Source organism: Falco biarmicus, chromosome 16 (genome assembly GCF_023638135.1).
Source record: "Falco biarmicus isolate bFalBia1 chromosome 16, bFalBia1.pri, whole genome shotgun sequence".
Lineage (NCBI taxonomy): Eukaryota > Metazoa > Chordata > Aves > Falconiformes > Falconidae > Falco > Falco biarmicus.
Genome location: NC_079303.1, coordinates 7,142,785 through 7,156,451, shown reverse-complemented (window position 1 = coordinate 7,156,451; position 13,667 = coordinate 7,142,785). Strand labels below are relative to the sequence as shown.

Sequence of the window (13,667 nt, the reverse complement as noted above, 5' to 3'; positions counted from 1 at the left end):
ACCGGAGCCGAGCGGACCCCGCGCACCGGCCGCCATGTCGCGCCGGCCGCCCAGCCCCCGGGCCGTGAGCGCCGCGCTGGGGCAGCCGCCCGCGCCCGCCGGCCACTTCATCGACGGAGCGTTTTACGGCGTGTCAGAAATGCCCTAAAAATACAGGTTCTTTCCCCGGCCCGCAGGCCCGGCTGCGCCGGGGCACCCCGCCGCTAGGCCGCCCGCCCTGGGCTGTGGCAGCGCGGGCCCCCGCCCGCCGCCGGACTACACTTCCCGGCGATCCGCCGCGAACTACGGCCCCCGGGCCGCGGCGCCTGCGCGCTGCCGCCTGGCGCTCGGGCCATTTAAATGTGTGTGAGGGAGACTGTGAAATGGCTGCGCAGGTCGCTGCGGTGCGCGCAGTGTCCCGGGCCCCGGAGGAGCCGCCCCCACTGCCCCCGGGGGACCGGCCCGGCCGGCCTCGCGGCGGCGGGCGGCGGCGGCGGGGCCCCCCCGGCGAGGCGGCGGGCAGCAAACGGGCCCGGCTGAGCCAGCCGCTGCTGGCGGGGCCCGGCCCGACGGAGCCGCTGCCCCCGGCCGCCCTGCCCGGCCTGCCCGCTGCCGCCGGGCTCTTCACCTTCTCCCCGCTCAGCCTGCCGCCGCCCGCCGCGCTCGAGGAGCGCCGCCACCACCACCACCGGCATCGCCCCGCCGCCGGCCCCGAGCCCGGCCGCCTGGCCGCCGGGCAGCCGCAGAAGGCGCGGCGGGGCAGCCCCGCGGACGGGGCGGCCGGGCGGCCCAGCAAGCGAGGTGAGGCGCGGGGCCGGGGGGGGGTGTGGGTGGGTGGGTAGAGGGCCTGACCGCCCGCCGCCCGCGCACCGGGACCGTCGGTAGCTCGACCGGCAGGGATCGCCCCGGCGGCGGCCCCGTGCCCGCCCGGCCCGGCCCAGCTCGGCGGCGGAGCGGGGGCGGGGGGCGCGGGCTCGGCCGCCCGGGCGAAAGTGGGAGCGGGGCGGGCGCGGGCCGCGCTCGAAGCCCTCAGCGCGCCCCTGCACCTTCGTGCGGAGGCGAGCGCGGCAGCGTGGGCAGCCCCCGGGCCTGGCGGGGCCGCTCCGGGCCGCGGCGGGCACGTCTCCTCCCGCGGGCGGCCGCCCCCGGGGCCGGGCCCTCGCCGCAGCGCTGCGCTCCGCGGGTCGCGGCGCGGATGCGTTGTAGGGAAGGTTTCACCTAGCGCTGCCTGCCTTGGCGTGTGCTGGATCCCAGGAGCCGCCGCTTTGGCAGCGGGTGGCGGCGGTGTTTGGTTTTGGTGGTTTGTTTTCGTTTTATTTTTAAATAAATGCCCTGAGATTTCCCTAACAGGAAAGCCAAAACGTCTCTGGATTTTGTTTTTTGGGGGTGTATGTGTGTGTGTCTTTTTTTTTTTTTTTTTATTACACTACCGAATGACTGCTCTGGTTCTGCTTGCAAATTTGTGGTAGTAAAAAGCCTTTTGGTGAGAGCAACGCAGATTAAAAGCAATTGCAGAAGCTGCTGTAATAAATATATTTATGTTGTGACTTATACTTCAGGAGCGTCCGTGGAGGTGTTGTGCCAGAGATCAGAGATGCAGGCGCGTGCAGGAGTCGGGTCTGTAGCACAAGCTCCAGGTAGTGCCGTCTTAAGAACGGGCAAAACTATTGTGAGGAGAGACTTCTCACTGGTGGTTAATGCATCTAAACCACGATATCTGAATAACGATGCTAAAAGCTACTGGATAGTAAGCTTCAAAGTTTAGCTTGATACATGTCGATAAAGCTACAGAAGCAGTAGATCTTCCTAGACAGGGAGTGTCATGGTGGGTCAGGTCTAGCCCAGTAATCAGGTGAGGCCTTCTTTTAATGAAGCCTTAACCACCACTAAAATCACCATCTGAATGCCAGATTTGCAAATTAAAGCTGTTTGCTAACTGGAATTATTCTGAATCTCTTCACTACTTGCTCTAGACTGCACATCTAGTGGGTTTGGGGATGGGGTGGGATTTCTTTTCCTGTCTATCAGTTTTTATTTCTATGTATGACCTAATTAAACTGCCTGTTTCTTTGACTATACTATTCTTATCTTTGGCCACAGGTGACAATATCTCAAGTGTTTTTGCTGTTTAATAATGATGCTAGTGTGTTCAGTTACGTGGTGTCTAGTTTTAGACTGGCTGAGTTACTTGCCCTGCTGTTACTCTGCCTCACTGTGGGAGCCCATATTTTGATGACTTGGCTATAGCTCTCTGTGTTTGAGGTAGTAGAGGCTTTCCATTTATTTAAAGGAATAATTAAAACTATATTTCCTTCAAGTGTGTCAGACCTTGCCGTAATGTCACTGTGTAGCTTCACTTAATAGAGAGGTTGCTCCCACTGTAGTACTGGCACTGCCGCGTTCAGTGGCCACAGCAGCGGGCAGGGTAGCTTTTATCCTGAGAACAGACCAGTGTTCACTGGAAGTTCCAAAATGTACAGGATGCAAGGTGTACGTCTGCTCTATCTTCAGGCAGGAAGAGAGATACTCTGCATTAAAGCTAGTGCATGTCTGAGGTTTTTAAACTATATCTAAAATTAGAAATGCTTAAAATAAGACACCTTCAACAACCAAAAATTAACTTGGAAACATCTACAGGGAAGCATTCCCAGCAGCTCAGTGGCGGCATGAAATTCTTGCTTAGTTTCAACTTGGAATCCCTGGTTCCACCAGAAGAAAAATGTGTGTGATTAGTGTGTTCACTGCACTTAGTAAAGAGGTATCTATACTTGAGAGCTTAGTGATTGAGAAGCTTATGCACGCTTAACTTCCGAGATTTCCAGAAAAGCTTATTCAGAGAACTGTTTCAGTTGACTTAACAAAACAAGTGGTACTGTGTTTCTTTTCCTGGTTTCCCTAGCTGTAATGCAAAAATAAGGGCTTTCGCTGTTTGTAAAGGCTAACAGCGGTACTGTGAAAACTTGTATTTCGGGTCCTAAGACAATTGTATGAAGCTAGTATTAAGCAATCTACTCTTTCTTTGCTTCGTGAGTAATTCTGTTCATTACACTGGGCTGTTACAAGGTCAACCATCTTCACTAAAGAGCTCCAAGACCAAACTGGTAGTGATACAGTTAAATACTGTGATTAGGCTGAATAACTTGAAGCTGCATGTATCTATCATTACACCTTTTCTCCTAGATCGATGCAACATGCTTTTTTATTTAACTTCAAGTACTGCAGGAGAGTAAAGAGGGAATACAAATTTGAAAGCTTTGCAGACAAAGAAAGGGAATTTTGTTAGCACGAAGCACTGTGCTGCTGGAAACTGAAAAACTTGCAGCTCTTGCTTCTTCTAGTCAGACGTTACCTTCAGTTGCAGATTGTTCTGACCCCCACAGCTATCCTGGTAATATGGCTCTTAGAGGTTTATATCTGTTGTTGGCATGAAACAGTTCTTTGATTCGGGCAGATTAAAATCTTGTCTTGGCAATTGAGTATTTTAACAGCTGGACGATCAGGATTTCTACCTACCATTGTCACTTGCTAAACATTACATGAATTAGTTTTTATTCCTAAAAGATGAGCAATTAAACTATTACATTTTGCCTAGCAGTACTACTTTACATTTTGTCTCTCAGCCTTTAGCCTCTTACAGGTTGATTAACCTTTAAAAGAAACCAAAACAAACAGCCTCTTAATTTCTAGTTCTGAATTAACTGAATAGTTAGCTATCTTTTGCTAGTGTTATAGTTATGGATGTGATGATTCTGATCTTTTAATACAAAAGACTAGCAGTGTCAGATTTTATTGTTTGGCTGGAAGGGTAACTTCTTCAAGTATTTTTACCTCTAAATGTCTACAATGTTTGTATCTCTTCAGTTGTGCTCTGTTTTGCTTCTATATTGCATATCCGAAATTGGGGAAGTGTTCTCTAATGAAAGTCATTATGTTTAAATGTTATGCATACTTGTTTATCCTCTTCCCCTGCATGGCACTGCCTTAAATGTCAGAAGTTATTAATATACTTAATTATAGATGTTCTGAAATATGGACTCCTTCTAAAGGTATTCTAGTAAATCTGTTAAAAATTGAAATTTTTCTAAGATACTAAGCTTGAATTTTGGAAGTTTTCCTTAATTCCAGGCTTTCTTTGCATAATAAAGTACTGCATTTTTTGCTGTGTAATTAGGTATTGTAAGTAAAAGTCACGACATTACTATTGGCCAGTCTTCCTGGGAATAGATAGCCTTAGCAAATCGGAGGTCTTAGTTCTTTTTGGGTGAATATGCAGCAACTGCAGAACTCTAATCTTCTCTTTATTGTTGCTGCCAGAAACTCCAGACGAAAATGGCAAAACCCAGCGAGCTGACAGTCTTATTATGAAGAAGATAAAGAAAAAAAAGAAAAAGAAACACCGGGAAGATATGAGGGGAAAACGCCTGAAGATGTACAATAAAGAAGTGCAGACGGTGTGTGCTGGACTCACTCGAATTGACAAAGAGACTCTGTCTCAAGGACAGTGTGATAACTTAGAAGTGAACAAGGAATCCTTCAGGTATCTGAAGGATGAGCAGCTCTGCAGACTGAATTTGGGTATGCAGGAATATCGAATACCCCAGGGAGTACAGACACCATTTGTGACACACCAGGAGCATTCTGTTCGCAGCAGCTTCTTGAAAACTGGCACTAAATTTAGTAACTTCATTCATGAAGAACATCAGTCCAATGGTGGTGCTCTGGTCCTTCATGCTTACATGGATGAACTCTCATTTTTGTCTCCAGTGGAGATGGAGAGATTTGCAGAAGAGTTTCTTGCGTTGTCATTCAGTGAAAATGATAAAAATGCAGCTTACTATGCTTTAGCCATAGTACATGGAGCAGCTGCTTATTTGCCGGACTTCCTGGATTACTTTGCTTTTAACTTTCCTAACACTCCTGTGAAAATGGAAATTTTGGGCAAGAAGGACATTGAAACAACAACGATTTCAAATTTTCACTCTCAGGTAAGAGCTGTTTAAAGGCGTAAAACTTGCAGAACACGTAGATTTGATTAATCTCATTAATCCAGAGCAGGGATGGCCTAAAATAGGTGAGGCATAGTTTCTTTTTTTTTCCCTAAGGTGATGGGACTACTGCTACTGTGCTATTTATGCCTGTTTCTGCTTAAAGCTCTCTTGTGCCCACCGGTAGTTGGTGAATCACACTTTAGACACTGCTAACTGTGATCTGAAAAGATCTGCACTGATCTTCTTGCAGGCTTTCAGTTAATCTTCTAAACTTGGGAGAACACCGATATCATACAAAACGATAGCCAAGTCTGTATTAAGAGTCGGATAGATCGCAGATACCAGCGCTGCTTTTTCTATTCAATAGATCTGTTTAGATTTTTTCAAGGATGTTATTTTTCAGATTCCAGTATATAACTCACAAATAGTTTGTTGGGGTTTTTTTAACATCTCAATTCTATCAGTAGCTGGTGCTGGGTGTTTAAACTTTCAGAGAAGTGTTTAAACTTTCATTTTATATACTACCTTGATTTCCATAGTAGGCTTGAAGTATTCTGCATTCTCAAACAGTATTTCCATGTAAGTTAAATGGATGCAACAGTAATAACTTCAAGATTCCCATATGAAAACCCCTTGGGTTTGACTCTTGTGATCAACTTAGAAGCATTTATGAACCTACAGCAACACTACAGTTTAGATAAATGTGTTTCAGATGGAGTAAAACCTCTTCCTGCTTAGTCTACTCTGATAAAGATTCAGACTGCTGATTACTTCTAGAGAATTTACTCAAGACCTTAATTTCTTTTACTGGTTCACCTGTTGGAAGGAAAAACTTGAAACTCTGTAGTGGAGTGCAGTTCAGTACTATTGGAACAGACCTTCTTTAGCAACAGTTTTGAAATGGTAATGCTTGTGGATGGGCTGTCTGGATCTCTCCAGAGTTCACCAAATGCCTATAAGCAAGAATGCGTTGGAAAAACAGTTGCCGCTTGGTCACTTCTGGAATTTGTCATAGGTATTATTAATTAGTAATTCTGATACTTACTTGTTGGACAACAAATAGTTACTACAGCACTTATTTAAAATCTGTTTTTATTTCTTGGTTTAAGGAACTGTGCTGCCAGAGCTGCATCAGAGCGCACAGTACTTCAAAAACAGTCTGTCTGATGAGCATACAAACTGCTGCTATCAGCAAGAACACTTTTGCACAGTACACACCTGTACTCTGCAGATGTGAAATGTGGCCACAGGTTAGGCTTTAAAGTCTTCTTTGTTAGAGATTTATCTATGTTCTTCAACATCATGATTACATTCTGATTTACTTGGAGTACATGTGACGACCCCCTGAAATGGCTGAACAGTGCCAATTGAATATTTGACAGTTAGACTTTTTCTTGGTGAATGTTTCCATCTTGTAAGCATGCATAGCTTATACTATAAATACATTTGAGAAATGCATGGTAATAAGTAAGAGGCTTCGCTGGGTTATAGTCAGCGCTGGTATTTCAATTAATTCTATTTTAAGTACTGTCTAAACTTGATTAAGATTGAGTCATGACATAAGGTTCAGTTGGTCTAAAACACCTCTCTAAACCCAGCTTCGGCATGACCTGGTTAATCCTCTCTGAAGTACGTTAGTGAGGTTCACACACTGAGCAAACACAGAAAAGTATAGTTGTCACAACTCTTTAAGACAGCTGGAACAGGACTCGTCAGAGAATGTAGATGATGGTAAAGTATCTAGTTTAAGGGTGCATTTAAGCTGATAGTAGATTCAAACTATGGTAGCTGCATGCTGCTGAAACTCCCAGTTTTTGCAAGCTGGCTTATATTTAAATAGAGAAGGCTAAAATGCCCTGCTTAAGAGAGCATAGGGAGTATGCTGTGGCTATTTTGCTGCTGTTCCTTGGCAGCACTGTTGAGGAATGAAGAGATGGGCAAAGCTTCTCTTTTGGACCTTCCATAATGAGAAATTGTACAATGCGAAAGCACTTCACAGTTATGCCTTTGCAGATTAAATGTATTACAGTATTTGTTGTATGCGGTAATACTGAGAATATTTTTAATTGAAGATACTTGGATGAAAGTCACCTCCGTTCTGTATGCATGAACTTGTTTGCTGTACTGGCACAGTATGTCTGCCTGCACTGTGGCAAGGGGATTTTGAGCATTAGGCAGTCTTGAGTTCTGATGTCATGGTGTCAAGAAATCAAAATTTGGTCTGTTAACTGAAAGTTGGTGTGACCTTTGGCTTGTACAACATTCATCTGTTCTGTGTACCTTGTCAGATAAACCGAATTTTAGTAGGAAGTTTCCCCAATTCAAAATAAGGACTTTAATCTCAAAGACTTCATAAAAATCTAGTGATAATTAACTTCCTTGCAAGGTGAATCCCTTTGTTCTTAGGGTAGTGAGGACAACATAAACTAAATAATTATAACAAAGCACTCCAGTGTGTATTTATACTACAAATGTTTGGTTTCTGTGTATTAAAATAACTAAGCTTCAGTGTTCTCTGGATTTTTTTGCTTGCATTGGCTCTGGCTCATTTGCTCTGATACTTCAGTGCTAAAGCTAAGCTTCACTTTAGAGCTGTTCACTTGGACTAAAGCTTTCGAGACTGAAATCACTGAACAGTAATTTGCCTTCACATAAGGGCATACTTCAATTTAGAAGCTCTTAGCAATGCAGCTAGAACGAACTCTATTTTCCTTATCAGTTGTTTCAGTACAATTGCTTCTGGGTCTACTCAGTGAATTGGAACATCTCTAGACTTGAAAAACCACTTCTACTTTTTATTTATTCCTTTCGCCAAGAAGAAAACTGATCAAGTGCTGTATGGGTTCTCTATATGGCCCAAAGTCCAGTTAAACTGCCGTGAGGGACTGGGGGTTCTGGGAACAGGCCAGGGAAGAGTTGGGGGAACTAGGTGTTGCATAAGCTGCTTTTGCCTCTGGGAAGGACATGGGAGAAGCAGCAAACAGGGGATGTAGGCTAAGTTTTCCTACTCCTGCAACATACTGTCAGAAAAGCTTACTCCTCTCCCTGACATTTTTAGTTAATGAGCCATACCACAGTTTGGTTGTCTGCCCCATCTTTGTCTTACTTCTGGAAGAAGGTCTCTTACCCTGGAAGGGTGACTTGATTTTTAGTAGAAGCCTTCAAAGTATGAAATGGAGAAATTGTGCATCAGTACTGCAAAGTTATTTTGGTTTATCACTTAAGCCATATAAATAATGATCGATGGTCTTAATCAAGCATCTGACAGGTTTTAGTCAAACATACAACCCTCGCTGTAATGGCGTGTCACACTATCCTCCTTTCCTCCTTCTGTTGTAAATAGTAAGCTGCCCTGCGTTCTTGCTTTCTTCCTTGCAGCAAAGTGTTTGCATGGCTGGTTTTATAGCTGACTTGACATACTAAAATACTGTCACTGTCAACTGATTCAAGCTTTTCTTGGAACTAGAGAGAAACTTCTGAAACTTAACCTCATTTGTCTCAGGCTTGTGCCTCATCTGTGTGTCCTCCTCTTCCCCAAGCTGAGGTATACTGCTTGCTTAACCCTTTGTGAGCCAGGGGTCTGAATTATCTCAGTAACATGCAAATACCACATCCGTAACTTCTACAGGAAGTGTTGTCTACTTCTGTTCCCACTCAGGTGTGTGGAACAGACAGGCGTATTGTTCAGCTGCTATAAAAATGTCTCCGTGAACACTGAAGAGCTAATCTTGAATATTCCTGCAACTTCACTTTTCATGTGATCCTATATGGAGTAGGGGAATACGTAGGGTAGCTGTTTGGCATTTCAAAAGAGTAGAGGACACTAGCCTGATGGTCCTTTTGCAACAGTAAAGATAGAGCGTGGTCTGATCTGTGGATAGTGGCAGTTACTGATCGTATGATCCACTAATGTTTTTAAAGAAGCGTATTGAACAAATTATAGCAATGAAGGTGCTGTGGTAATAAGTTACTAACTTCTGACAGCCATGTAAACTGGAAGGACCCAGGCTAAGTTCCTAAACAAGAGCTGAACTTTAAATATAAACAAGAAACTTCAAGAAAGGTCCTAGTGGATATAGCAAAGTGACTTCACATATTTCATAGTCACATCTTTCTTCCCTGAAAAGAGGGGTGCTTGAAGATGGCTGTGAAATTAATATGGCTGTGGAGAGTGCATCTAGAGTGCTTGGAAAATAAAAGGTCAAAGTAGTTTGCAGGAAGGTGCAGCAAGCAGGTTACTTGGTCTTCCTTTACACTTGGGTGGTTGAGTGTCCTGTGAGTAAGGTGCCAGTTCTTCTAGATGGTCATGAATATGCTTGTTACACACAAGTGCTTAGCATATTCTGTATTCTTGAGACTACAAACCTAACCAGTGGTATTAGTATCTCTGCTGCTCTGGAGAAATTGAGGAGAAGGTGGAACCTTACATGAAAAGGAATTTTTTTTACAGCATATTAAACTAGTAGACTATTTCCCCTATGATTGAAGTGCTTGAGATGAATACTACAGCCTGCTGGGGATTGCCGTGAGTTAGTACGTATTTTCAGTGTAAACATGTCCTGATTTTAATTCTCAAGTGTGTATATTTCTTTTAAGTTCTATTAAAAACTAGCAAAACGTTGAAATCCAAGATCTCCTTTTCTAGTCTCCTTTATAGCTCTTGAATTCTTTTCTGTTTTTTCATTGCATTTCAGTGCATTTAAAAAAACCAAACAAAACAAATTAAAGCTCCTAGTTTTTCATTCCCTTTGAAAACATTACAAGGAAAAAGTGCATATGGTATTATAATTCATTCTAACTTGTGACAAACACCTGTGAAATATTAGTGAATCTCAACAGGTGGTTTCAATAGAACAAATCTCATCTGGGAATAGTCTGTCTTCACTTACTTTAATAGTACCAGGCAGTTAAGTTTAACTGGCTTAAGGGCCAGAGCATTTCAGTCCTTGGTTCTCCCATAGCTGCAGAGAACTAGACTAATGCTACGGTTTTCTAATACTGCTGCTCTGAATTGCGTTCTGGCTAGCTGGGGAAATTGTTCCACTTCATTGACATTGGATATGAACTTTTAGTAGTAATGTTCTAAGAGGATTTGGAGACTTCATTTTCTCTTAGGTCAATGAATAGCCTCGGAAGATAGCGCCTGCCTCCTAAAAGCTGTACAGTCAAAACCAGGAAGTTTGTAAGTGCTCATTTGGTGGCTGCCACTGGACTTGAAGGTGGAGTGAGTGCTTGAGCTGCACAGTGAATTTCTGTGAGCGGTTTAGGATGTAAACTCTTTACACAGGGAGGTAGGTAGAGGTGATGCGGTGCAGTAGTTGGCTTAGGGCTGAGGAATAAAGCTGTATGTGAAGACATCTTTGGCTCCTACTCAGCTTTTAATTAAAAGCTAAGTTTGTGCAATCAATGCAGAACTGCTAACTGCATATATACAAAGCTAAAGAAAGGAGGGCTCTGGAAATAGGAGTGAGCTAGGCTCCTATAATTAAGAAGCTAAATATCTATGGTTGCTGCTAGAGAATAAAATTGTAGCAGTAATTGTAACTCTTGCTTTATTAGTCTCTCCTAATTTAGCTTTAACAACTTCATGGAGTAGTTTAACTACAACTGGTTTGTTGGCTAAACTGCAAAACTTAAACTCAAGAAACTTAAAACTGAGCTGCTTCATACATGTATCTATAAATGCAGTTACAAAAAGGTATCACACTTTCTGAACATGACTATAAAATTACAAATCTACCAGTAACCCTCTGTCCTTTGTACCTATCCCACTGTTTAGCCAAGGGGGTTGGCTGGCGTTTTCCACTGCTAGAGCCACTTGAATATTAGAGAGGCTGTTAATGAAGAGTGGCGGAAGGCTGGGGATCAGACACATATACATATACAAACCAGACTAATTACAGCAGAATTCCTGATCTTGTAAGACTGAATAGCTGCAGCATCTACATACAACCTACCCTGTGGCCATATGGCATGTTATAGCTGTAGTCCATAGGAGGAGACTAGAGAGCACTGGAGCCCTGCCAGTGGTTCTCCTCCGGGAACAGGAAATTGGCAAGAAAAATTCCCAGATGACCTGGGAAAGTGGGACAGCCTGTGCTACGGAGGATGTCAAAAAGCTGTAAGTGAGATTAAAAGTGTTTCTGGCCACAGCAGTGACATCAGGTTATATTGCAAATGGTAATTCTAGAATTGTTGAACATGAGAGCTGGATTTCTAGCTGGACCTCTGTCATGTCCTCAGGGTTTTTTTTGTCCAGTCTTGTGACACACTATAACAATATTATCAGAACCACTGCATGAAGGACACCTAGATTTTTTGCTACAGTTGGGAAAGGCCTCTGGGACATGACTGAAATGAAAAGTGCACACAACTCTGTAGCAAACAGTTGGAAATGTAGAAGCAAATGTGAACTGCGCAAATTAGTAGAGTTGAAGCTTGCTGGTGAAAGACTGAGTCACAAGGGAACTTTGCATGACCATTTTCTCAAGGCAGCCTGGAAGCGTTGAATTGTTCCTGATTTAGTCAAATACTAACTTACTGACAGGAAATACTTCTGAAGTCTGAATAGCAGCAATACAGACAGGCGTTCTTTTCTCTTGGGATACCCCATGGGCATCTGTTCTGAACAGCCTCTGTGTATTCCTAAAGGCATCTCTAATGAAATAGGTGTAGATGAGTCCAAGATTCATTTCAGTTGTGGCCTAGTGTATTATATTAATCAATTTTTAATCTCTCTTTATCAGAACTAAAGCTATGATGGAATTGTCTTTCCCTTTCTGGCCATTCAGGTCAATCGAACGTATTGCTGTGGAACCTACAGAGCAGGACCAATGCGGCAGATCAGTCTTGTTGGAGCAGTGGATGAAGAAGTTGGGGACTACTTCCCAGAATTTCTAGATATGTTAGAAGAATCTCCATTTCTCAGAGTAAGCAGTAACTTGTGGTGTTTGTTGAGAGCACTATAGGTATTTAAACAATTACTGTTTAATATATTTCCAAGTAATTGGAAACCATAAAGTATTTTTTCTATTGATGGGCTTATTGTTTGGACTACTGAGTTAGATTTGTTCCTGTGTCCAAATGAAGGGAACTGAATTGGGTAGCTATATTTGTGTGAATAATTAAAAAATTATCTAGTGCATATATATGATAAACTATATTTAACCATTTACTTCTCTAAAAACTAAGTCGGATAAAGTTACCTTGGAATAAATTTGCCTCCTAAACTTATTTTAGTTCTGTACAAGTCTTTTGACAGCAGATTTGAACTACTTTTACCAAAGGCATCATTTAATTTTTCTATCTCACCCAGTGTTTTGTGTTATGTGTGTTTTGTGGGTTGTTTTGTTTTTTTGTTTTCTTTTAGATGACTTTGCCCTGGGGTACTCTTTCTAGTCTCAGACTTCAGTGCAGGTCACAAAGTGATGATGGTCCCATAATGTGGGTGAGACCAGGAGAGCAGATGATCCCGACAGCTGATATGCCAAAATCGCCATTCAAACGGCGCCGGTAATGTTTTGCTTTCCTTTCTATTTTAAAGGTAAAACATTGCAGTTATGTCTGTGTTAGACTTGAGAACAAAACCTAAATACTTTGTGTAACCAGTTCTTTAGAAGGCTTGTTCACAGATTTAAGTTTTGTTTTCCTTTCTGTTTCGCATTGGCTCAGTGGATAAGTAAGTTATTTGTGATGGTTATTTTATTTCACCACTTTTCATAGTGGTATGTCCTAGATCAGTGCTTTTTTTAAGACTGAAACCTCTTTTTATTATCCTTCAGGAGACTTCTTTGTTCTTCTTACTTCTGTGGAGAGAACTAATGTGGTGGTGAGGGCAGGTGAAATGCTCTAAAACAGCAGAGATCCGTAACACTGTGTCGCATTTTAATGCTAGTGCTAAAGCACTTGTAATGCTGTCTGCTTCTCAGGAAATACTGTGGTATACATATGTGCTTGCTGTCTTTCTCAGAAAGAGTGTGCTGTAGAACAAATTTTAAGAGGTAAAGAATTGGAAACATACTTTAATTGTAACTTCAAAAAGAATTTTTGGATGTACTCCCAAATAAGTAAAGCTCAGTATCTGTTCACATAGCTCTGTTTTACATATTATATTCCTGGGAGAGTTCTTTCAGCACAAGTGAACAAAAAATATTTCTTGATTGGATTTGTTTTATATAAAGTTTGATTTCATAAGCTGAATTGTACTTTGTTGTATTTGTTTTGATCTTCTGTTGAATAAACACCCAGAAGAAATCAGAGGGAAGTGCTTTGGTCTTTGATTATGAAGCCTGTAGCATGCAATATCTTAAGATTATTTTAATAAGAGTATTTATTTTTGAGTAGTCTGAAACACTTTTTTAGTATGTCTTTTCTGTTGCGTTGTAGGTCAATGAATGAAATAAAGAATCTTCAGTACCTACCTCGGACCAGTGAGCCCCGTGAGGTTCTGTTTGAAGACAGAACAAGAGCTCACGCTGATCACGTGGGCCAAGGGTTTGACTGGCAGAGTACAGCTGCTGTAGGTGTTCTGAAGGCTGTACAGTTTGGGGAATGGTAAGTGCCACTGAAGTGCGACTACTCTAGTCTGAGGGGGAAATTCTAAACGTTTTCTTTCAAAAAAAAAAAAAAAAAAAAAGATTCCTTGGAAAATGAGCCTAATCAAAGAAATGGCTTGAATCCTGTGATAATATAAATGCTGTC

The 13,667-nt window shown here is 42.8% G+C and overlaps 1 protein-coding gene across 14 annotated transcripts in view; it reads left to right on the top strand.

Moving 5' to 3' along the window:
* The first annotated feature begins 271 nt into the window (after positions 1 to 271).
* The window catches only part of LOC130159738 (protein PHTF1-like), a 31,166-nt gene continuing 17,770 nt past the window's right edge, over positions 272 to 13,667 (top strand). For 5 of the 14 annotated variants that reach the window (XR_008825830.1, XM_056361676.1, XM_056361672.1 and 2 more), the window contains exons 1-5: positions 322 to 780; positions 4,294 to 4,964; positions 11,759 to 11,896; positions 12,337 to 12,479; positions 13,353 to 13,520. Coding sequence is in view for 11 of the 14 variants with exons in the window: in XM_056361676.1 (XP_056217651.1) it covers positions 363 to 780; positions 4,294 to 4,964; positions 11,759 to 11,896; positions 12,337 to 12,479; positions 13,353 to 13,520 (1,538 nt within the window). In the remaining 3 variants the exon portion in view is untranslated. Of the gene's footprint in view, positions 781 to 1,457; positions 1,617 to 4,293; positions 4,965 to 11,758; positions 11,897 to 12,336; positions 12,480 to 13,352; positions 13,521 to 13,667 lie in introns of those variants that run through there. The other 9 variants (XM_056361673.1, XM_056361677.1, XM_056361679.1 and 6 more) reach the window with 6 other exon arrangements.